General features: G+C 43.8%; 1 protein-coding gene across 1 annotated transcript in view; it reads right to left on the bottom strand.

The window, feature by feature from the left end:
• Positions 1 to 23,511, bottom strand: part of WNK2 (WNK lysine deficient protein kinase 2) — a 621,829-nt gene that overhangs the window by 278,454 nt on the left and 319,864 nt on the right. The window contains exon 9 of the mRNA XM_086939164.1: positions 15,599 to 15,795. Coding sequence (XP_086795290.1) covers positions 15,599 to 15,795 — 197 coding nt within the window. The remainder of the gene's footprint in view (positions 1 to 15,598; positions 15,796 to 23,511) is intronic.

Genomic DNA, 23,511 nt, shown 5'->3' with positions numbered 1-23,511 from the left:
ACACTCTGCTGAGAAAATGGCAATACGAATGTAAATAATACATTTTTAGTTTCACGATTTCGCGGAGCCAGGGTTGGACTGGTGAAGGCGGAGCCATGGTTGGACTGGTGAAGGCGGAGCCAGGGTTGGGCTGGCGAAGGCGGAGCCAGGGTTGGGCTGGCGAAGGCGGAGCCAGGGTTGGACTGGTGAAGGCAGAGCCAGGGTTGGACTGGTGAAGGCGGAGCCAGGGTTGGGCTGGCGAAGGCGGAGCCAGGGTTGGGCTGGCGAAGGCGGAGCCAGGGTTGGGCTGGCGAAGGCGGAGCCAGGGTTGGGCTGGCGAAGGCGGAGCCAGGGTTGGACCGGTGAAGGCGGAGCCAGGGTTGGACCGGTGAAGGCGGAGCCAGGGTTGGACTGGTGAAGGCGGAGCCAGGGTTGGACTGGTGAAGGCGGAGCCAGGGTTGGACTGGTGAAGGCGGAGCCAGGGTTGGACTGGTGAAGGCGGAGACAGGGTTGGACCGGTGAAGGCAGAGCCAGGGTTGGACCGGTGAAGGCGGAGCCAGGGTTGGACCGGTGAAGGCGGGTGAAGGCGGAGCCAGGGTTGGACTGGTGAAGGCGGAGCCAGGGTTGGACTGGTGAAGGCGGAGCCAGGGTTGGACTGGTGAAGGCGGAGCCAGGGTTGGACTGGTGAAGGCGGAGCCAGGGTTGGACTGGTGAAGGCGGAGCCAGGGTTGGGCTGGCGAAGGCGGAGCCAGGGTTGGGCTGGCGAAGGCGGAGCCAGGGTTGGACTGGTGAAGGCGGAGCCAGGGTTGGACCGGTGAAGGCGGAGCCAGGGTTGGACCGGTGAAGGCGGAGCCAGGGTTGGACTGGTGAAGGCGGAGCCAGGGTTGGACTGGTGAAGGCGGAGCCAGGGTTGGACTGGTGAAGGCGGAGCCAGGGTTGGACTGGTGAAGGCGGAGCCAGGGTTGGACCGGTGAAGGCGGAGCCAGGGTTGGACTGGTGAAGGCAGAGCCAGGGTTGGACTGGTGAAGGCGGAGCCAGGGTTGGACCGGTGAAGGCGGGTGAAGGCGGAGCCAGGGTTGGACTGGTGAAGGCGGAGCCAGGGTTGGACCGGTGAAGGCGGAGCCAGGGTTGGACCGGTGAAGGCGGAGCCAGGGTTGGACCGGTGAAGGCGGAGCCAGGGTTGGACCGGTGAAGGCGGAGCCAGGGTTGGACCGGTGAAGGCGGAGCCAGGGTTGGACCGGTGAAGGCGGAGCCAGGGTTGGACTGGTGAAGGCGGAGCCAGGGTTGGACTGGCCTAAAGGGATATTTGGAGGCGCAGATGGAACAGTCGGACAGGTCAGCATTTGCGCCATTTCGTGCTGTGTGAAGCCAGTTTTGTAAACATCTTTAAATAAAGAAGAGGCGGCAGTAGCAAGCAGCACTCTGCAGGGTTTCTAGATGGACCTGTCACACTTTGTGGGCAGAAGAGCAGGGATGTGTCCAGGTTTTTTATAATTTTGATGGGGAAGGAACATAGTACATTTCACATGGATTTCTGGAGACTGACTGCACACATTGGCTTCCGCAATAACAAATACATGTGGTTCCCCATCCCTCAGAGCCCACCCAGACAGCACGTCTAAAGAATGCAACACTTGCCCAATTTAAAACTTGTGGCACTTTTTTTCAACTCAGTTCATAAATGTGGGCCATTTATTTTGGTGCTCTGGCAGCTGCGGCTCCTCCATTAAGGCGAAGGAGAGCCGCCCTACCAGCGGCGTAACACAGGCTCCTACAGCCCCCTTAGTGCTGGGTGCCCCCAAGCTCCAGGGGGCCCCCTCAGCACAGCACCTCAGCTGGAGAGCTCCTGATAGAGTCCAGAGGGGGCTCCTCCACGTACCTTGCAGGGGGCCCCCCTCAATTATTGTTACACCACTGCACTCTACAGCTTTCTGAGCAGTGAACAAAGTAAAAATAAAGTGATAATAAAAGAGTATAATTAGATTTTTCCTTGCTATGCCCGCTATGCTGATTCAAGGGTGGGGCGGGCCATTCTGGTTGACACTAGGAGGAGGAGTGGTACTCATTGCTACAAATGTGCTGTCTTCGGCCGCCCAAACAGAAATGCTTACTTCGTTTTCTCCAACTCAGTTGTAGTCCACAGCCGGGTGGAGAAAGAGCACCTGAGCCAGGGTCAAACCAACCAGCCTGCTTCTGGTTTGGAAGTCTGTGATGTGTCCCAGAGACTGCTGGGAGCATGAGAGCAAAGGAACACCGAGGGGTGAGACGGCTGGCCAGGTAAGTCTTCTATGAATATATTTTTAAGCCCTTGCGCTCCACTCCCATGGCCCTCCCATGTTCCCTCCAGTGACCCCACCACTGTATATTTGCATCGCCCACCATTGTGCCCTGGCCCATTTTCGGCGCCAGTCCGATGCTAGGCTAGGTTTTTAGGTTTCGCCCGACGTCCGCTGCGCAGCAGCGTTCGCGCAGGCGAAATCTTTTGAGAAGCAGTATGTGGCTTTGTCCCGCCTCTCTCTTCCATTGGCTAGCTCCATAAATGGAGGCTAGCCATTGGAAGAGAGATATGTCCGTCATTGTCCGAGGCGATTCGTGGGCGTTCCTTACACTTTTTCCCTCTCCGCCCCTTTTAAAACGTCATGCGGCGGTGGGCTGTTTTTTTTTTTTGCCAAGGTTTGCTTTGTTTCATTCCTCCGAAGATGGCGCCGGGGCCCGTCGACTTCTCGCATCTACTCGTACGTTGCAGAGCGTTCGGTCAGTCAGAGCGGCTTGTTGTCTTTGCTTGTATCCGTCTGTATCTTTCTCTGTACTTTTCTGTTACCCCGTGTCTGCCTGCGTGTTTGTGTTTTGTGAATGCATAGCTGTTTGTTTCTGTGCATGTATCCGTCTGTATCTTTCTCTGTCCGTTTCTGTTACCCCGCCTGCCAGTGTGTGTCTGTATTTTTGGAGTGCATAGCTGTTATCCTGCCTGCCAGTGTCCCTTGTGAGTGCATAGCTGTTTGTTTCTGTGCGTGTATCTGTCTGTATCTTTTTCTATACGTTTCTGTTACCACGTGCCTGCCCGCCTCTGTGTTTGTTTTTATTGCATGGCTGTTTGTTTCTTGCGTGTATCTGTATCTCTCACTGTACGTTTCTGTTATCCCGCCTGCCTGTGTGTGTCTGTGTTTTGTGAGTGCATAGCTGTTTGTTTCTGTGTGTGTATCTGTCTGTCTGTATCTTTTTCTATACGTTTCTGTTACCACGTGCCTGCCCGCCTCTGTGTTTGTTTTTATTGCATAGCTGTTTGTTTCTTGCGTGTATCGGTCTGTATCTCTCTCTGTATGTTTGTTATCCCACCTGCCTGTGTGTGTCTGTGTTTTGTGAGTGCATATCTGTCTGTCTGTATCTCTCTTGGTACGTTTCTGTTACTTCGTGCGTGCCTGCCTGTGTGTTTCGGTGTTTGTGTATTGTGAGTGCATAGCTATTTGTTTTTTGTCTGTAGCTTTCCCTGTACTTTTATGTTGCCCCATGCCTGCCTGCTAGTGAGTCTGTGTGTTGTGCCCTTTCTTTGTTTGCTTTTCTGTCTGGTCCGTGCGCATGCGTTTTGTTTCTGTTTGTGTGTGTCAGGATCTCTCCGTGTACGTTTTTGTCTCTGTGTGTTTGACTTTATGTTCGTGCGTGGCTGTATATGTCAGTGAATGTGAATGTAATTTTGTGTGTGCTTGTGTATGTTTCGGAGTGTGTCTCTGTGCATATGTGTGGTTTACGTCTACGTAGTGGGGAGCGTGGGGGGGGGTTGCGAGGTGTCAATATGCTTATGAGCCAGGGAGGGAATGCGTGCGTCCTCTGTCAGACTGTTGAAATTTAATTTGAGGATCTTTCTTATTTGCTGCTGGGCCACAGATGCCACATATCTGTTTTTTAGATCCCAGATTATTTTTGTGCGGTATTCTTGGTGACACGTTATTAGCGTTTATATATATATATATATATATATATATATATATATATATATATATATATATAGTCAAATGAGTTCCTATTTAAAAGGGCGAACTTTATAAAACTATATAAATTATGAAAGTGATATGTAAAGTTAGCACATCACTTTAGCTTGTAAAATGTGATATATATATATATATATATATATATATGCATTCGCTCCCATAACAGGGATACGAGGGCACTCCTTAGTGAGTTTTAAATACTTATTGACATGAGTAAAAAACTGTCAAGGCATTTTGATTGCTCAAGGCACATATATACATACATTATATATATATATATATATATATATATATATATATATATATATATATATATGCACTGCCGCTGAGTCCCTCGTTGTTTCTTCACGGAGGCAACATTTTGGATATATATATATATATATATAGATATATATATATATATATATATATATATATATATACACACACACACACACATACTTGTTATTACTATTGTTGAGTGCGGCATGGGACCAGGCCTCTTAGAGAGGCAAAGGCTCAAGTGAGTCAAAAAGACTCGCTCCCATATTATACAACGATAATAGCCTATTATTATCAGCCAATTTGCAAATACACTTTAATGGAATATGTTTTGTATATGTTTGGTGTTTTATTAAAATATATTTAACCAAAACCAGAATGCAAGGAGTTAAATTCTTGCAGTGTGGTAAAATCAATTTGAAGATATCACGTGTGCAAAATCATTATAACATTCAATCTGTGGTGAAGAAGACAGCTCTTTCTAAGGTCAGTTTCGCTGCATTGTATTCATAAATTTATATACATCTTTCTATACCAGGACCAGTATTATAAACAGTTGGTTGGGGTGGCCATGGGCACAAGTTATTCCCCCAGTTTTGTTAATATTTTTGTGGGGTGGTGGGAAGAAAACGTGGCATGGGATCCCCAGTATGGAGAATGGACCTAACATATACTGGCCTGGTACATATATATAGACGATCTGCTAATTGTCTGGCGAGGACCAGAAAGGAAAGCTGAAGAGTAAATTGACAAACTCAATTCTGTGGTAAATGGTTCTATGTATTTTCCCTCTCTACCACTTTATCAGAATGTCCTGTGACATCATGGAATGTTAGTGTGCCTCCCTGTGTTGAGATTGTCAGTTGGTCATCTGAGGCTGAGGAGCTGGTAGCTCTCTCCTGGTGGGGTTTTCTCCTTGTAACTTCCTATCCTGTAACCTGCCACCTAATTACCTGTCAATAAAGAGGGATCTTCTACTACACCTGGACTACGCATCCTTGTTTGTGTATCACAAATACCAACACATACAACTTACACTTCACGGTGGAAATAAGCAGCAGTAGTCAATTTCCTCGACCTTGAGATTCGAACAGAGCAAGGGAAAATACATACACAGCTATTCAGAAAGCCAACAGCTGGTAACTCAATATTACACTCAAGTAGCAGTCATCCACCTAAGCTAATTTACAGTATTCCATATGGGGAACTACTACGCATTAAACGTAATTGTACGTCAGAAGAAGATTACATCAGGAATGCCAATAAGAGTGTAGAAAGATTCAGAGAACGAGGATATGGTAAAAAATGTCTGGAAGAAGCCCAGAAGAAAGTGAAAAATATCTCACGGCAGGAGATGCTAAAAAACAAAGCAAAGGATACTGATAAAGATGGCAGGTTCAGATTCATCACTACCTTCTCAGAAGGAGCAGGTGTGTTGAGAACAGTGTAAAGGAAAAACTGGAAACTTTTAACAGATCCAGAAATAGGAACAGACATCCCAAGCCAACCGATGGTAACATATAGGAGGGAGAGAGCACTAAGAAACACCCTAACAAGCAGTTACCTAACACGCCCGGTGGAACAACCTTTTGGTGATCCAAAACCAGCATTCTACCCATGTGGGCGATGCAAGGCTTGCAAACACAGCAAAAAAGTAATGTCTTATCAGGTGAGAGGAGAATTGCGCAAAATCAAAACATTTTTAACGTACTCAACTCCCTACACGGTTTACTGTCTCGTTTGTCCATGTGGACTGCGTTATATAGGCAGTATAGTGAATCCCACCAAGATGCGTATCCTGGAGCATCTCAGGGTTATTACAAATTGCGATCCATCCTACCCAGTAGCAAGACACTTTAAACAACAACATAAGAGCAATAGTGAGCTACTAGTATATTTATATATCATGTACCAGCGAGCCCAAGAGGGGGTGACAGATTAATGAAACTGAGAAGACTAGAATCCAGACACATAATAGATCTAGGCACCAAGACGCCGGGGGGCCTGAATAGCCATGAGGAAATGACAGTAAATTTGGGGTAGGGGGCTCCCTGCTCCAAGGAAAGTTGTGTAGTGTGAGAAGACCCTTAGGAATCCTCAAATAATATGAAAACTGTATGGTTAAAAAAAATAAAAAAAATTACTTGTTTTTTTTGGGTAAAGAGTATTATGATTTGTGTTTTGTAAAAGTAAGTCTAGATAGGCAGAGAATGAAAGAACTAGAGGTAGCCATTAATCAATGAGAGGGTGACCACCGTTGCTCGAGTCCAACCAGGGCTGAATAATGTTTAATATTGTATAAAAGATTGTTCTTAAAACTCAATCACCCATACAGGGTAAACAACGTAAACGGGATAATGTTTGTGATTCCGAACGAGAACATGTAATGAATTAACATGTAATTCAAAGGTGTCCATCCAGGGCAAAATGAAACAAATGTATTACAATTACAAATAACGTTGTAAAAAGCGATGAAACCTTTCCAACATGTCACGCAATATAAATGTATTAGTCCTCCCTCTACCTCTATGACTAAGTATGACATGTGATGGGTATTTAAATAAGAAAAAATGGAGCGCCAGTGTACCACTGACAAAGGCAGTAGCCGAAACGCGTCTGGTGCTCAGAGGGTCTGAAATAAAACCTTGATCCTCCTCCCAAGAGTGCTGTCTATTATTTCAAAAGACAAGAAGGTAGTAGCTTATATATATATATATATATCTAGCATTTTGGAGAAGGACAGAGATAAAAATGAAACCTACATCAGCCTCATGGCCCACTGGAGGGCAACAATAGATTCAAATAGCATGCACGCAGCGGAGCCCACTGGAGGGTGATTAACTATTCTGACAGTGTACATACATACACATATATATATTCACCTGAATGCAGTGTATCTACTCAGAGTATAAAGTGAAAGGTGTGTTCTGTGGATGCGATGCTCTGAATATAATGACACAGGTACTCACGCACACGAGAATGATGGACTTACCAGCAACAGATAAATATGTTTTAATGTCAGCAGAGCCCTGTCACGTTAAATAATAATATTAATGCGGGTGGATGAAGTGTATGTGTGTGGGTGTGTGTGTGTCTGTAGCTGTGTGTGCGTCTGTGTATGTGGCTCTGTGTATGTGTGTGTGTGTGGCTCTGCGTGTGGCTCTGTAGGTATGTATGTGTGTGGGTCTGTGTGTTTGTGTGTGACATTTGCGAGAGATTAAACTATTGGCATTGTAAATGACTACCATTTATTTATCTGTTTTCAAAACCAACACATAAATAAAAAATTATGTCATTTACAATGCCAATAGCTCTAACTTTTTCAAAGGCGAGACCGTTGCATTGTAAATGCTTGTTGAAACTGCAGTTGCAGTAGAACTAGGGCCCAGAACTCTGAGGGACCCATTGAACCCTGACAATTGCTGTATTTTACTATGTGAACATGAGTTAATGGAGCTATTTTCCTTGCTTGCAACAGGACATCCTTGATCTGCTACTGCGCAGGATGTAGAAAATAATGTTGCTGCAGGAGTAGCATCGATGCCTAATATTGGCAGTGAATTTTCCCATCCATGAATGGGATTCTGCTCAATCACAGATGTGCAACTCCAGTTCCTCGGGTCCTATAGGCACAGATTGAACCAGATTATTGGTTAGGCTGGCAGAAGCCAGTTTGGCCCTTTTTACACCTAGAAGTATCTGATGCACGCTCAACTCTTGTGTTCACTGTCACCCTTAGAGGGATGGAAAGAGTACTGAAGCATCTTTTTTTATTTTTAGTAGTTTGCTGGATAACGGATTCCGTACTATAGCTCTGTCCTCAACTTTTACTTACATTTTATGCATTATGTTGTGATTTGCTCCATGATATGGGAAATGAGCTTTCGTAAACATTGTATTGTATCTAGTTTATGCACACTTTTTCACAACCGAATAAAGTTTCATTGATTTGAATACTGGAGTTCGTTATTTCTACTTGCTTATCTGTGGTAGAAAAAAAATGGAATTCAATTGCCAGGGGAGGTCCTTTATTACCTAGCCAGGTACACACCCAGATTGATGGAGGCTTTGGTAAATATGACACCACAATGCACTCAGGAGTGTTTGTTTTTATCTAATGTACGTTGGAGCTTTTCTTCTTCAGGTCCAACTTCGCACAGTGTAGAGTAGGGTGTTCAGAGAAGTCAGTGCAGCCCTTTAGGGAAGACAGCTGTGCCTGCCCAAGTACCACCCTATACTACTATACTCCTGGCCACACCACTGCACGCGATATTGCAGGTGGGGTGCCCACACAAGAGCAATGCAAGCTGCATGGTCACTGAATATTTATTTTATTTACATATAATTAAATAGTGTGCACCGCATACTTGCATTGCCTCTAAGGGCAGAAAGAAAAGAGAAGGGTGCAAGAAAGCGAGGAACATGTTCTAGAAGAGATGTGATTCTAGCAGTTTCCTGAAAGTGAGCCGGCTGTTTGCGTTGCACTGGTGCGGGGATTGGTGGGGGCGGGCAGTTACTCAGAAGAGACTATGATTTGCCATTGGACTTGGGAATGCATAGGGGGTTCTGCATGTTGGAGTTTAGGGGTTAGGAGAGGGTGTATTGTTTAATATGTTTTTAAGGTAGGGGGTGCAGAACCACTAACCCATTTGAATGTCAGATAGTGGGTTTGAACGGTATGCTTTCTTTGACCAGGAACTAATGGAGTTTTGGGTGGCGAGTGACTTTTGTTTCTTTTTTACTCAGGCCATGGATGGGGAGAACAGCAGCATTCTAGGCATATTTAAATCTATTCAACTGGTAGGATGTAAGCTGATGTACACAAGATAGTTCACTATGAGGGTGTGGCAAGTTTGGTGATGAAAAGTAGTGTTTTCTTGAACAGCTTGAGTTGGTAAAAAGCTCACTTACCCATAGTTCCAATTTGTGAATTAAGGGGCCTATTACGATTGCGGATTTCCCGCATCCTCCGGGCTGGCGGAAGCCATCGCCGGCCCGGAGGATGCGGAAAAAACGCAGCGGATGCATGAAAGACCCACCGCCAAATTAGGATGGCTGGTGGGTCTTGGAATCTGTCCGACGCTTTTCCGCCGCGGTCGCCTTCCGACCGCGGCGGAAAAGCATTAACATGGCTGGCAGTGTCTATCAGACACCGCCAGCCATATTATGATGGAGTGGAAAGTATGCTTTTCCAAGGCGGCTTTTCCTCTGTGGAAAAGCATACGGACCTTCACTTCGGGGGCCCGTTGCGGGCCCCCTGGGTGAAGGGGGGCGTGGGGGCACATAGGGGGTACCTATGGTACCCCTCCTGCATTTGCGTGAACAAAGCGGCAGGCCCCGCGCGGGGCCTGCCGCTTTGTGCACGCAAATGCCGTGCATGCATTTTTAACATTGCGGCGGGTGCAGCTTGAAGCTGCACCCGCCGCAATGTTAAAAATAGAGGATGTGACCGCCACCCTGGCGGCCACATCCTAATCTGCACGGAGGGACCGCCGCTGCCCCTGCGGACGGTCCCTCCTTCTCTATGTGGCGGACGGACTCCGGTCCGTCCGCTTTCATAATCGGCCCCTAAGTCTGACTATCAGCACTCAGATGGGTGCTCAAATTTCTGGAACCGTTTCTGACAGAGGTTCTGGCTCCCTAAATGCCGGAGGGGCAGAGTAGGTTGATTTTTCTGCAGCAGTAGCAAGGCCCAAAGGACCATCATTTCCGTCTTGGAGCCCTGGAGATTAAGGCTGTTTTGCTACATCCATGTTTCTATTGCTTTGAGACCATGGGAGACATTAGTGAACTGGTTTTCAGTTCCTGTGACTTCAGGGTAAAGTTGAGTGTCATCCGTATAGGACTGGAATTAGAGACAGAATGAGTGAATGAAGAAGATAATGGTTTATCACAAATTTTGATGAGGAAGGCTAAAAAACGGGAGGACTGAGGGATCTCCTCCCACAAGTCAAAGGGCTAGACTGGAAGGTGAACTCTCCTAGTCTTGACTCCTTGAAAACTGACCTTGAGGAATGCCTTAAACCTAGTGGCGTAGCTAGACCTTTGGCCAGCTGTGGCAGTCCCTTCATTTTCCGCCGCGCGATGTCCGCAGGTAAGAGCGGGGGTCCGCTGCCCCTTAAAACTCATGGCGCCCGGGGCGGACCGCTCCCCATTGCTTAAACCAGAGGAGAAAGTGGTCAAGTACCTGGACTAAAGCCTCAAGACAATTCAGAAGGATATTTTGATCCACTGTGTTGAAAGTAAACAGAAGTGTCAACGAGGATTAGCCTACACATAGATCGCTCAGACAAATAGAGATTGTTATCCCATGCATTCAGGAAGATTGGTTTTCGTGCCATATTTGAGATGGAAACCAGAGTGTGAGGTGTCCAGGATGAAGCTGGATTCAAGGTGGGAAGTAATAATGTTTTCAAATATTTTAGATATAGAAGTGAAGCCTGCAATATGGCAGATGTTGTAAGGGTCTGCAGAGTTAAAGAAGGACTTTTACGGGAAGGGTGTGACCAAAAGCACATCAGATACAAGGGTCTTCGAATTGGAGGCTTTGCTTAATGTAGGCTGTCAGTTGTTTCATTGCTTGGGTATAAGTAGAATTTTCCATTGATGATTCAGAGTGTCAGAGGATTTTAAGGGTCCATAAGGCACTCACCTGGTCAAGACCAGAATCCTCTAGGGTAGATTGAGTGCAACGATTGTTTTTCAGTCACAAATGGTTTAATAATGATCTGTACTTGTAGTTACTTTATCCAATTAAAAAGAGCATAAAGAGCGGCACGTAGCAGCTATGCATTGAGGTTTCAACTTTGACACTACTTTCTATTGATGTAGCTTTCGTTTTTAAATCAGAAATCTCTGAATCTCTTCCTGTGGGCTTTGTTTAGCTAATGCAAAAATACAAGGGCAACATTTTCTGTACTAAACTGCAAATAGCTTTCAGATTCAGATCATGACATTAAGGGCCAGATGTACGATCATTGGCAATTGCGAGTCGCAAATTGCAAGCTGCAATTTGCGAGTCGCTATTGCCAATGTACAACAGTGTCTGAGACACGGTTTGTGATTCCCAATGCAGTCGCAATTTGCATGCCCAATGCATATAAATTAGGCAGTTGCAATTTGCAGCCCCATTGGGAATGGCTGCCACTCCCAGGGATAGTGGCCTGCTGGGGTCAGCAGACCTATATGTTTGGGACTGCTTTTAAATAAAGCATTTTTTTAAAGCAGCCTGTTTTCCTTAAAGGAAAACGGGATGCCTTAAAAAAAATGAAATATTTTTGTTTCATTTTTAAGGGCAGGTAGTGGTCCACTACCTGTTCTGAAAAAATGTTTGCGTACACATTCACAAAGGGAAAGGGGTCTCCTGGGGACCCCTTCCCGTTTGCAAATGGTTTACAACTCTCTTTAAGTGGGTGGTAACCTGCAATTGTTTTGCGACTGCAATTGCGGTGGCAAAACATTCTTACATAGGGTTCAGACTCGGTATTAGGAAGTGACGACCTTGGAACGCCCCTTTCGAATGGCGAGCTGCTAACCCTATTTTGTGAGTCGCTATTTAATTAGCGACTCGCAAAATAAGGTTAGTACATGATCCACAGGTTTTTTTGCATGCACAAACTGGTCTAAACCCATTTGCGCATGCTAAAATCCGTCGTTCATCTGGTCCAAAGACTCTAGTGTAAAAGTGATGTCTTAACCCATACTGCTGGTGATACCAATTATTTTTGTAATGCCGAGTTATATTGTGAATATCCCATAAACCGCAATAGCTTAACAGGGAAAATAAGAGCTGGTCCAAATAAGGATAGGAATGCCCGGTTTGTTGAAAACAGGATCATTGCATTGATTATTAGCACCACAGCAAAAATTATTCTTTATGTGTGCCTGCCTAGCTAATGATAAATGAGCCCTACTAGCAGCTTCCAGCTGTACTATGTCTTACTCGGGTACCAAAATGCCATGATTCTTTAGTATTTATTTACAGATAAGATCCTGGTTCTGCATCCATGACGCTAATTAGCATGTGTGGGATTGGACTGTAGGTGCATCTTTTGTACTATTTCACCAGGAATATGGGAGATGTAGACAGCGAAAGACCAGGAGTGTAAGGACACTATTTTAAACCACTCAATTGTGATTGTATACTTCTAAGGGCAACCTAACCACATCATCAGAGCATGCTCAGGCATTCTCATTAGCTAGGGAGGCACACAAAGACGGATTAGACTAATCAGCAAAGTCCAATGAGAAACACAGCACCCAGTTGCTATTGTTAAATATGTGATTACGCCAACATGTTCCTAAGCCAACATGTTATTCTGGGAGCGAAAAAAAATCAGAAGCTGCTCAATAAGACTGACTATACTTTTTCAAGTATAGTAGCAAACTGGAGAAATGTTGAACTACAATAGAGCGTGGAACTTGTTATGATTTTCATGTATAAAGGGATGTATGACGTTACAACGCATACTTTTACAACGCATACCTTTACAACACATTTTTTACAACGCAGCATCCATTACAACGCATTCCATTACAACGCATGCCATTACAATGAATTTTTAAAAACTACCTTTACAACGCATTCCATTACAATGCATACTACCTTTACAACGCATACCATTACATTGCATGTATGGTAAGTATTGGATAGTGTAGGGGTAACAATTACTATTTTAACTCCAGGGGGTGCAACAGTAGGGTAAGTGTTGGATAGTGTAGGGGTAAAAATTACTATTCTAACTCCAGGGGGTGCAACTGTAGGGTAAGTGTTGGATAGTGTAAGGGTACTATGCAATGTGATGGTATGCGTTGTAATGGTATGCGTTGTAATGACTCCGTTGTAATGACATGCGTTGTAGTGGTATGCGTTGTAGTGGTATGCGTTGTAGTGGTATGCGTTGTAGTGTCATGCGTTGTAATGGTTGCGTTGTAATGGCATGCGATGTAATGGATCTTGCGTTGTAAAAGTTTCGTTGTAATATTAGTGCATTGTTAAAGTTGCGTTGTAAAGGTTGTTTCCCGTATAAAGAGGTGAATAATTGTTTAAACTTCAAGCTAGTACTTTACAGAAATGATGCAACAACAGGTTATATGGTATAATTTCTCAAAAACTCATAATATCCAGTAAACCTATTAGTAATAAAGTTGCATGTACTGAATGAATATATACTGTAGGTATGACTACACATGCTTACAATTATTACAATTATTACAATATCACTGTCAAACGTTGTGTACAGAAGTATCTTTCATGTTATTCATGGTAGTAGTTTTTGTTCGTTATATACCCTCGTTACTATCTTATTAAGTAATTGATTTTGGTTTAGGATGAATATTTCTGCAAGTCTTGCTAAAATACTTATTTTAAAGAAATAAACTCATTAGTCATCTAAAACTATTATTCCATTGGAGTCGGTTGATATGATGTATACATCTCGACTACACAAACATTACAATATTTGTTGCTTTTGACTTGTATGAGTTTAAGACAAGAATCAAATATTATTTTGCATGGACTGGTTGTATGTTGGAGAGGAGGGATTCAACAGCTCTGAAAAAAATGTGGTGCTTGATGTGCTGTTTTTCGTTTGCTGAAGACCTCAACTGGTGGATTCAAATCAAGGGTAATGTTACTGCCAAATACTGGAGATACAGCACACAATACTAATTCATGTAAAAGGATGCTTCGTTTGGGAGCCTGGACACTTGCCCGACCTCCATAAGATAAGTTTTTAATCTCTATCGTCAAATCACTCTTTCCTTCATAAGTCCCTGCATCTTCCAAGGAAGAAACACTGGCAATTATATTGATATGTATTGCTATTTATGTACAACAGTTCAATTTACATGCAGGGCACTGGATCTAAGGTACATCCATTGAGGTAGGTTGAGGACAAAACAATAGGTAAAAATGGGAAGAAGGTATCCCATCATTTTTGGATATGAAATGAAGGAACAAGAACAGGAGTTTTCCACTATGGTAGCACTAAGCGGAGTAAAGAAGTTCGCAAACCTACCACATCATAGGTGTTGTTTTCAACAGCTGAAGGAATCCGGTTGCAAAGTGCAGCTGGAGGCGCCAGCGAGGGCTCTTCGTTCAACAGGTTTTCCACTCTACTTCTGTCCTGGAACCGTGAAATACCTTTGGCGTCTTCAGCAATGGCTTCCCTTGCAAAGCAAGAGCAACACAGACTTTTCCAGGGATAATTTGCTAGCCTTGAAGAACTAGTCTTCTGGCCAATTATGAAATGTAGGGACTCGTGCAGCCAAGGAAGGTCCAAACTTTTTCTGCAAGGCCTGCTTTCTCTAAGTAGTGTTGAAGTAGCTACAGGCTTTGTTGACTCATTGTCTAAGCAATGACAACCTGGCCTAAACTGATTTTTAGCCAGCAACAATGCTGTTTTTGGGGAATGCTGGTTGTATTGGAGTCGACTGATCATTCCTTCGGATGAACTTAACAACTGGTTTGTTGCCTTCAAACTAGCCCCATCTTCTAGCTCCTGGTTCTGAATGTTTTCAAGGTCTTCCTCTGTGTGGTCTGTTGGAAAATATCCTGGAAGTGAGTGAACAGTCGAAGCGGAGTCAACTACAGAATCACTGTGACGACGGTAGGTGCAGTAAGCATGAGGTAGTGTTTGTAATAAACACTGAACACTATTGGAGGTCTGTATGTCAGGTGCTTCCGTTGGGTAGACAACACCTTTGTGCATGGTCCTTGTTGGACCAGACTGTCTAGTTTCAAAGGAATATCCTGTTTTTTGCAGCAAAGGCGATGTGTATTCTTGAGGACCAAACGCATTGCAGCACATGCGACAAGAGGGAGTGTCAAAGCGACTACTGGAGTTTTTAGCTTCAATGACTGAAGTACTACTCCTCCTCAGAGCAAGGTTATATTCAGATACAGATTGTGAAAGTACATTAACAGATGCTTGCCCTTTATCACCAATCATAGGAGCATCTGACCCAGACAGAGAAATATCAATGCGTGGCTAGAACAGAGTGAAGAAAGCAAAATGGAGAAAATGAAAGTGTTCAAAGTATAAATGAATAGACAAATTCTGAACAAATGAGAAAACTAAAAATATAAATCATACACACATTATATACACACATACTATTTTATACATATACACATACACACAGACAAATAGTTATTTTTAAAACTGTCTGCAATTGTATACCCTGCTACTTTACGATGAGATGGTAAACATGTGATCAAACTATGTAGCATGATATTACAACAGCAACACTTAGGAACAACACTGCATAAACTCACACCATAAACGCACAGTGCATTAAGCATCATTATACAAGTAACAAGCGATTTAGATAAAGAGTTGAGCTGCGTCTTAGACAGAGAGTAAACTCACGCAGGGCGGCTGCTGGAAGAGTCCCATCTGCGGCAGGTTGTGGGGCCCGGCCTGGTGGTCAGCGAGAGGGGGGCTGTAAACACGCTGGACGGCAGGAGACGCCGACTCGGGCACAGACGAGTAGATGGCGCTCTGCTGGCTGCTCTGGGAGTCGGAATAAACAGTAGACCCCTGGCCACTGTCAAAAGTGCTGTCGGCTGAAAAAGAAACTGCGTTTACTCAAAGGGATCAACGCACACCTCAGCAGTGACGTAACTGCATAAGGAGCTCCCGCTGTACATTGTCTTTCTTTATAGTCTAATGAAATATACAGGTCAAACTGTCTCAAACCTAGACAAGGTCACTTTTCAGTGTTACAAAATCTTAAAACGAAGAAGACTGGTAAAGCCTCTTTAAAACTAATTTCTGTGCAACAGCATTCAAAATGAGAATAATACATTTTACCTTTCATGTTGATTTACAATACACTTTCCTGTTAAACAAACCCTGGTAATAGATTTACATATTAATAATTTAGCCATTGGACAATGGTTTTTATTTTCTTGACAACATGACTTTTGTTACTTCTCACAGTGAAGTGTAATTCGGTTCTGCTATCACACGCTGCACCTCTCTTCCACCCCCTCTCTCACATAGGTCAGTGGAAAGAAGCAACGCCAGCGCTCCCGCCTTTACTCGCACTGCACGGACACCATCTACCGCAAGCAGCACCTCTCGGGACCTTAACACTTCCCCCTCCGCACCTGCCACTCCTGAAGAACATCGACCCTTACCACTCAGAACTGATGATAGAAGCAACAATTCCATCTCCTTATCATGTACTGCACTGACACCCTCAGCATCTTTAACATCTCGCAACACGTCTAGGGTTCCCACTACCTCCCCCACTGCCCACTCTTCTCTGGAAGAAATTAGAACACATCCCTCACCTAAACCCAATGAACGAGGTAACAACTCTCTCTCCTTAGCAAACACTACTCCAATATCCTCATCATTCTCTCGCAACGCCTCTCGGGACCCTACTACTATCAACCCCACCACCCTTCCCTCTCCTGAAGAAAACAGACCCCGTCTTGCACCCAGGTCCAGGGAAAGAACATTTAACAATTCACCCTCATTAGTACGCATGGCACTACCTTCCTCAACTAGAACTACTATGAGAATCAACATTAATACTACTCACTCTACTCCCTTTATCCTCTCTTTCCTAGAACATCAACAGACTGAACAAGACTGTCTCTTACCGCACCTCTAGAAACCTTCAAAACGTTATCCTAGAAACCAATACCATCTTACAACTTGCTGCAAAAGCTCTTACTAAACGCAAGTATCTTCAAAACTCGCTAAATAATTCAACATGACAAAAACTATCCCCCTGCCTCTAGACAATCGATACTTGCGCATGCGCAATCGCTCCAACTCAATTGCGGACCAGGAATTGCAAACTCTATTACGGCTGTACGAATCTCCACCCGACCATGTCTTAGACAATGAGTAACACGCTATTCGCCTAGTTTCCATCAACCCTTGCAGAACATCACATCCAATCCAGAGAGGAATAAACCAGAATAATCCTCACTCTATAACCCCAAACCAAGATTACCAGGAGCCTAGTCCTATGAAGCCCTCAAACAAGATTTCTTGCCTTCTACTAAACTGCCGCTCAGCCCCTAAACAAGCCTCTGACATTGCTGACCTCATCCAAAGCATGAAAATGGACAGTTATCCTCACTGAAACGTGGCTCAAGGAATCATCATGCCTTGACCTTCTGGTCCCCCCAGACTTCATTATTAGATTAGACAGACCCCACAAGATAGGCAGAGGATTAGCCTGCATAAATTGATCGGACCTCACCATCTCAAAATTTCACTCTGAACCCCTGGACTCGTGTGAATACCTTGAAATCTCTGTGAATCCACCAAGTAATCACTCTCTCAAATTACATATATTCTACCATCCTCCAGGACAAAACATAATTTTCACAGAACTTATGGAAATCATCACAGCAAATTCGTCCCCTCACTCAAATTACATATTCCTTAATGATTTCAATCTTCACTGGGAGAACACACTAGACAAGCAGGTCAACACCCTAAAAACCTTCCTTGCTGACCACTCCCTGATCCAAGCGGTCTCTGAGCCAACTCACTCAAAAGGTGCCACACTAGACTGGCTCATTTCTAAACTAAATACTATTGAATCAATCTCAATTCCCCTTTGTGACTGGTCAGACCATCATATTATCACCTTCCAAATCCCTTCCTGTAACAAGAAAATCCTCGCAGAAGAAGTTAAACCTAAACAATGGATAAGAGACACAAAGAACATCCACTGGAACAAGATTGCTTCCCAATGTGAAAAGGCTCTCATCCCCCCCAACAACAGAGGAGACGTCACTGCCCTCACTGATCACTATAACTCCACGATGACTAAAATATTCGACCAAGCCGCACCGCCAAAACTCAAAAGAATTCCCGACAAGGATAAAAACCCATGGTTCAGTGAAGCCCTGAATGAGGAGAGACGCAAACTCAGATCAACTCAACGGAAATGGAGGCAACACCCCATCTCTCCCCCCAGCTGAAACTACTCCGAAAAGCAAGGAAATCATGCAACAAAAGTATTCTAAAATAAAAATAAAAAAAAGACTTCTTCAAATCAGAACTAGAGAATGTTAAAAATAGACCAAAAAAACTCTTCAAAATTCTGAATCAACAATCGAACAAATTGGCCAAATCTTCACTCCTAACATCAACCTCACAGCTAAGCAGTGACGAATTTTCCACATTCTTCACAGCAAAAACGAATTCCCTCCTACTTGAACTCAATATGGCAGCAAGAAACGTAGACACCCCAAAGATCAGTCAAACCACTAACCTGGTACTACTTAAGCGTTCTCTACCCAAAAACAACTCTCTCTGGTCCAACTTCGAATGTTATGATATCAATGATATCACCAAAATTCTAACAACCACTAAACTCAACAACCACTTTAATAACCCTGTCCCAGCAAAGTGCCTACCCCACATCTATCATATCATATCCCCTCTCTGGACGAAGATCATTAATGCCTTGCTATCACAAGGTCACATCCCGCACAGCCTAAAATCTGGTCAAGTTACGCCTATCCTAAAAAAAACGACAGCTTGCAACTCTGACCCCAAAAATTTCTGAAAAATAACCAACATTCCCATGCCAGCAAAGGTCTCGGAAAATGTGTTCAGCACCAACTGAATTTAAACATCACAAACTTCAATTTATTGAACATCGACCAATCTGGCTTTACACCTGGCCATAGCACTGAAACCGCCATCCTACATATAGTAGACAACGCTCTATTAGCCCTTGCCCGCAATGAAACATGCTTGCTTGTCTTGCTCGACCTCTCATCAGCCTTTGATACGGTCAACCACAACAAACTTCTAAGAAGACTAGAGGACAGGATGGGCTTCTCTGGCACAGACTTTCTATGGTTCAAATCCTTTCTGGAGAATAGACCACAATCGTTCATGACCGACAAGATCCTTTCTCTTTCTTCATCTAACCTACTAGGAGTACCTCAAGGCTCTACCTTGTCACCCACACTATTCAACTTATATGTCGAACCACTCACTGATCTACTACAGTAGGCGAACATCTACCACATGTACTCGGATGACACCCAACTTTACATTAAAATCACCTCCCTTGAAGAGAAAGGTAATGAATCTAGCTCTCGAAAAAAAGTACAGTGGCTAACATCCAACTTCCTCAAGCTAAACTCACAAAACACAATTAATTTTAATCTCATATCCCAATAACTCAAGAAATAAAGGAATGGGCAAAAATGATCTCTGCTCTGAATTGCACGCCAACGTTGGTAGACTCCACAATATCTCTTGGAATCACTCGGGATAAGAACCTTAACATGCAAACACACATTAACTTGATGGCTAAAAATGCCCGCTTTCACCTCAACTGTCTGAGAAAAATGAAGACATTTATTGAGATCCCTGACCTCAAATCTACAGTTCAGGCCTTAAAGTCTTTTCAAGGCTGGAGTACGGGTGTTCCACCCTCTCAGGGCTTCCCAAAATCTGTACTGCACCCCTAAAAGCCTGTCTCATTGCCGCAGCAAGACTCATTACAGGACAAGGAAATTTGACCACATATCGCCACACCTGAAGGCACTCAACTGCCTACCCTAAGAAGCTTGTATTCACTTAAAGATTGCTTGCATTACTCACAAGGCTCTACACCACAACACTCCACAGTTCCTAGCCCAAAAATTCACACTATCTGGAGGAAACAGACATTCTGGGAGCACAGAATCTACTCGTGAAACCCGCAAGTTTTAACAAAACTAAAACCTCCAACAGAGCATTTTCGGGAGCGGCGACAAGAATTTGAAACTCTCTTCCGCCATCCATCAGAAAAATCGCCTCGACGCCCCTCTTCAAAAAGGAAGCAAACGCTTTCCTGATGAGCAAATTCCTCCTGTAAAATCCTCATAAACACCATGCCATCTTCAACTTCTAACCAGTCTATACTCTTCCTCTTATGACTTCTTGAAGATAAGACTTGCAAAAGCTCTAATTGACTCCTTATCGCGGAACCGTTATCTACCTACCTTTATCACGCTAAGGTTATGATTTTTTTATGTCTTATTTTGCGTTGTTACCGTTTGTTTAATTGCTATCAAATGTACTTTTCATTCCTTGCTCACTTTGAAAGCACTCTGTTACCCTACACTTGGGTCTGGTTCGCGCTACAGAAAACTTAAAAAAATAAAAATAAAAAAAGCATTGCATTGAATAACGTTCTATGCAAACAGCAAGTACAGCAGAACACATATCTATGGTTTCCAGCTGTTAATCAAATGTATGCTTTTCAAGACATAGGCAACATTTGATTTTATATTTTTAATCAATGCTCAAATAACAGATAGTCCCTTCAGCAATTGATTTGGGACAAGGCACAGCACACACACACACACACTTTTTTGGACCTAATAAAACATTTAGATAACTCAATGACTGTACAAAACTGCCCACATCCCACAGATTTAAAATACACCCCAGGAGCCTAGAATGCAACATCATGGAGTACAAGCATTAGGAAAAACCAATAGGTCTGGGTACCTTAGAAGTGAATGTACATCTTCATGTACTGGAGAGTGTGTTTATGGTTGTTTGTATTGGGTGGTGGAAGAAATTAGAACGAGTCAATCGATGGAAGAATAAGTGCATTGAATTGTTCTGATTTACAAGTGTTTCAGAGCAAAAATCGATAGATCACTCCCCCTCCCCAGGTGCGCGTTGCACAATACTTCACCCTGGATGTATTGTACTCCAGGCAAGCAAGTCTGCTCTTGTGCAACCACTGCTCAGCATCTTTCATGTAATGTATTCCTTGCAGACATACATACACTAAGTGTACATGCACTGCACAGTACCCTTCCCAGGCACACACATCCATTGCAAAGTCACTACTGCCTCGTTGAGCAGCCGGCCACATCTACTTTATGCAGGCCAAGGCTGAGTTAAGCACGTGACAACTGAACTTTGCAAAGAACATTCAGACTTGCCTGCAATCCAGGTTATTTGAAGAAGAGCAAAACAACTCTCATATTGGTACGGACTTCTCCTTAACTGCAGGGTGTGGAAGGATTAAGGACGGATGACACCCCGCTCAGCCCCAAGGAGAAAAACAGGCAACGGTATGGTTGCTGCTAAGCACATAAGCATGGTTAATTGTAAGATGTCAACTCATTCAGCCCTGCACACATATACTGACCAATGAAACTTGCAATGACACTACGTGTAGAAACTCTCCCAACATTGGTACTTAGATCTAGGCAAAGCCATGGAGAACCTTTTCTAGTATAGCACCCCTTTTATTAATCTTATTTCAAGGAGTCCCTTTCAGAATGCAATACTTCCTTCAGACCGTGGCGGCTTCGCCGCACAGGCGGGGAGGAGTGCCGCCCCACTGCTCCCCGAGTGAGCAATTTAACACATAGAAATAAAATGATAATAGCATGTTATTGTAAGTGTATTTATACATACTAGCTTAGTTGTTTAGGGCAGGGCTAGGCCGGGATGGGCTTTTTCGAGGCTGGGAAGGAGTGGTAGGGATGTCTTAGTGCGCATGACATTTTGGCTGGCCATCTCGGCCAGCCAAAATGTCATGCACACTTTGCATGTTCTCCACCCATGCTGCATCACAGCCTGGATGGAGAACATACACAGGGTCCCATTCCCTCTCTGAGCGCCGAACCACGTCATTCAGACCGATCACAATGCTGCATTGCAGCGCTGTGATTGGCTCAGGGAAGCCTGGGTGCTTTCTGCTTCCACATAAGCCAGGAAGAGGACGGAGAAGAGGGCGAAAAGGTGGCGGCCGGCAACGTCCAGATACTTTTTTTATGTATTCCTTTTTAATTTCCTGCCCCCTCGGCTCACCTTTCACTCTTTCCCCCACCCCACGCCTGTTCGGTAGCAGCAGCTACTGCCCCCTGAAAGGGTTTATGTTAGCTACAGCCTAGAAGAAGCCAATTTTCCTACCCTCACCGGTATAGCTACACCTAGGAGGTAAGTCGAATTTGGTTAAAAACATGCTAACAAGAAACAGGACTCCCAAAGTGCACTCATCTACTGAACGATAACTCCAAACTATAAACATGGCATTTAATGTTTATGCAGAGATCTGGCGCTCTTAGTTTCGCGCATGCAGTAACAGTGCCAAATGTATTTTTATACACCAATCAAACTTTTGGTATTTGCAATTTAATTTAATTTTTTTTGTCGTTGCATTTAGTTGCGTGCACACACAATAGGATTGCTTTAGTTTGATTTCGGCGTGTTTTCCACAAACATTTGTGTTTTTATTGAAGCAGAGTTCTTAAAGGTGCCTTGAAAAAAATATAACTAAGCGAGCAATTTAGAGCTACTGAACTTAGAAAAAGGAAACGTTTATGTCAATCAGGGCACTACAACTAATACTCAAAAGTAGGCCTGGTTGACATTTCTGTACTTCTGGCATTGCACACGATGTTTGATACGCAAAATTCCCAAAATTACTCCACAACACCGCGTAATTTAATTTCCATTCAGATAAAAATCCTATTGTTGCTCTACGGGAGAACCCACATGCGCAGAACGTGAATGAACAGAAAGTAAAGAGTTTTTTTTTGTCAGACTGACAGAACGTGAATGGCCGTTGTCCACAGCACTTCTGTTTTTTCTTTAGCATGAAATGCCAAAACGAAAACCCATTTTGCCCTAAAGTAATTCACTAAATGCCAAATTGGCATTTTGTGTAATTTTTCATAATTCTTCAGATATTTCATAAAATTGCGCTAAAGGAAACTAGACACATTTTATACACCCTGCGCAAAAGCACCTGGGGTGAACGTGTGACGTTTCACCTACGTCTCTAGTTTCTTATCCAAATAGGTTTTTGGCAATTTGGAATGGCAACAGGTGAATCTTAAGCCAGATGTCTGCAATCCTCTCTCATTCAGCCTATCCTAAAGACTGAAAAAAAAGACAAAGATGGCGACCACACTTGGTAAAGACTCATAAAACGATGTATATCTACTGCTCAACAACGCTGTGTGCTCTGCTCCTAGGAGGACACATGCCAATGCATTCTAGAGAGCTATCTCATCTCTTCTCAGACATCAATATACACCACCACCTGATACAATTATCACTGGGTGCAAATAGTCCACGCTTTTTAGGTTTCGTCTGCACAGTGCTTGCACTATGCTTGTGAAATCGCTTGCATTTAATATATCTTAAAAGGGGGCTCTTGTCAGTTTCCATCACTAAATTAATTTGATTTCTAATTTTAAAATTAGAAGGTCAACCCGAAAGAGTTGACACTTTCGTAATGTTTTTAAATGGGCACTTTAGCATTAGCACTTTAT

The sequence above is a fragment of the Lissotriton vulgaris genome, chromosome 9 (assembly GCF_964263255.1).
Source record: "Lissotriton vulgaris chromosome 9, aLisVul1.2, whole genome shotgun sequence".
Lineage (NCBI taxonomy): Eukaryota > Metazoa > Chordata > Amphibia > Caudata > Salamandridae > Lissotriton > Lissotriton vulgaris.
The sequence above is the reverse complement of the archived record's forward strand: the minus strand, read 5'-3'. Positions and strand labels throughout refer to the sequence as shown.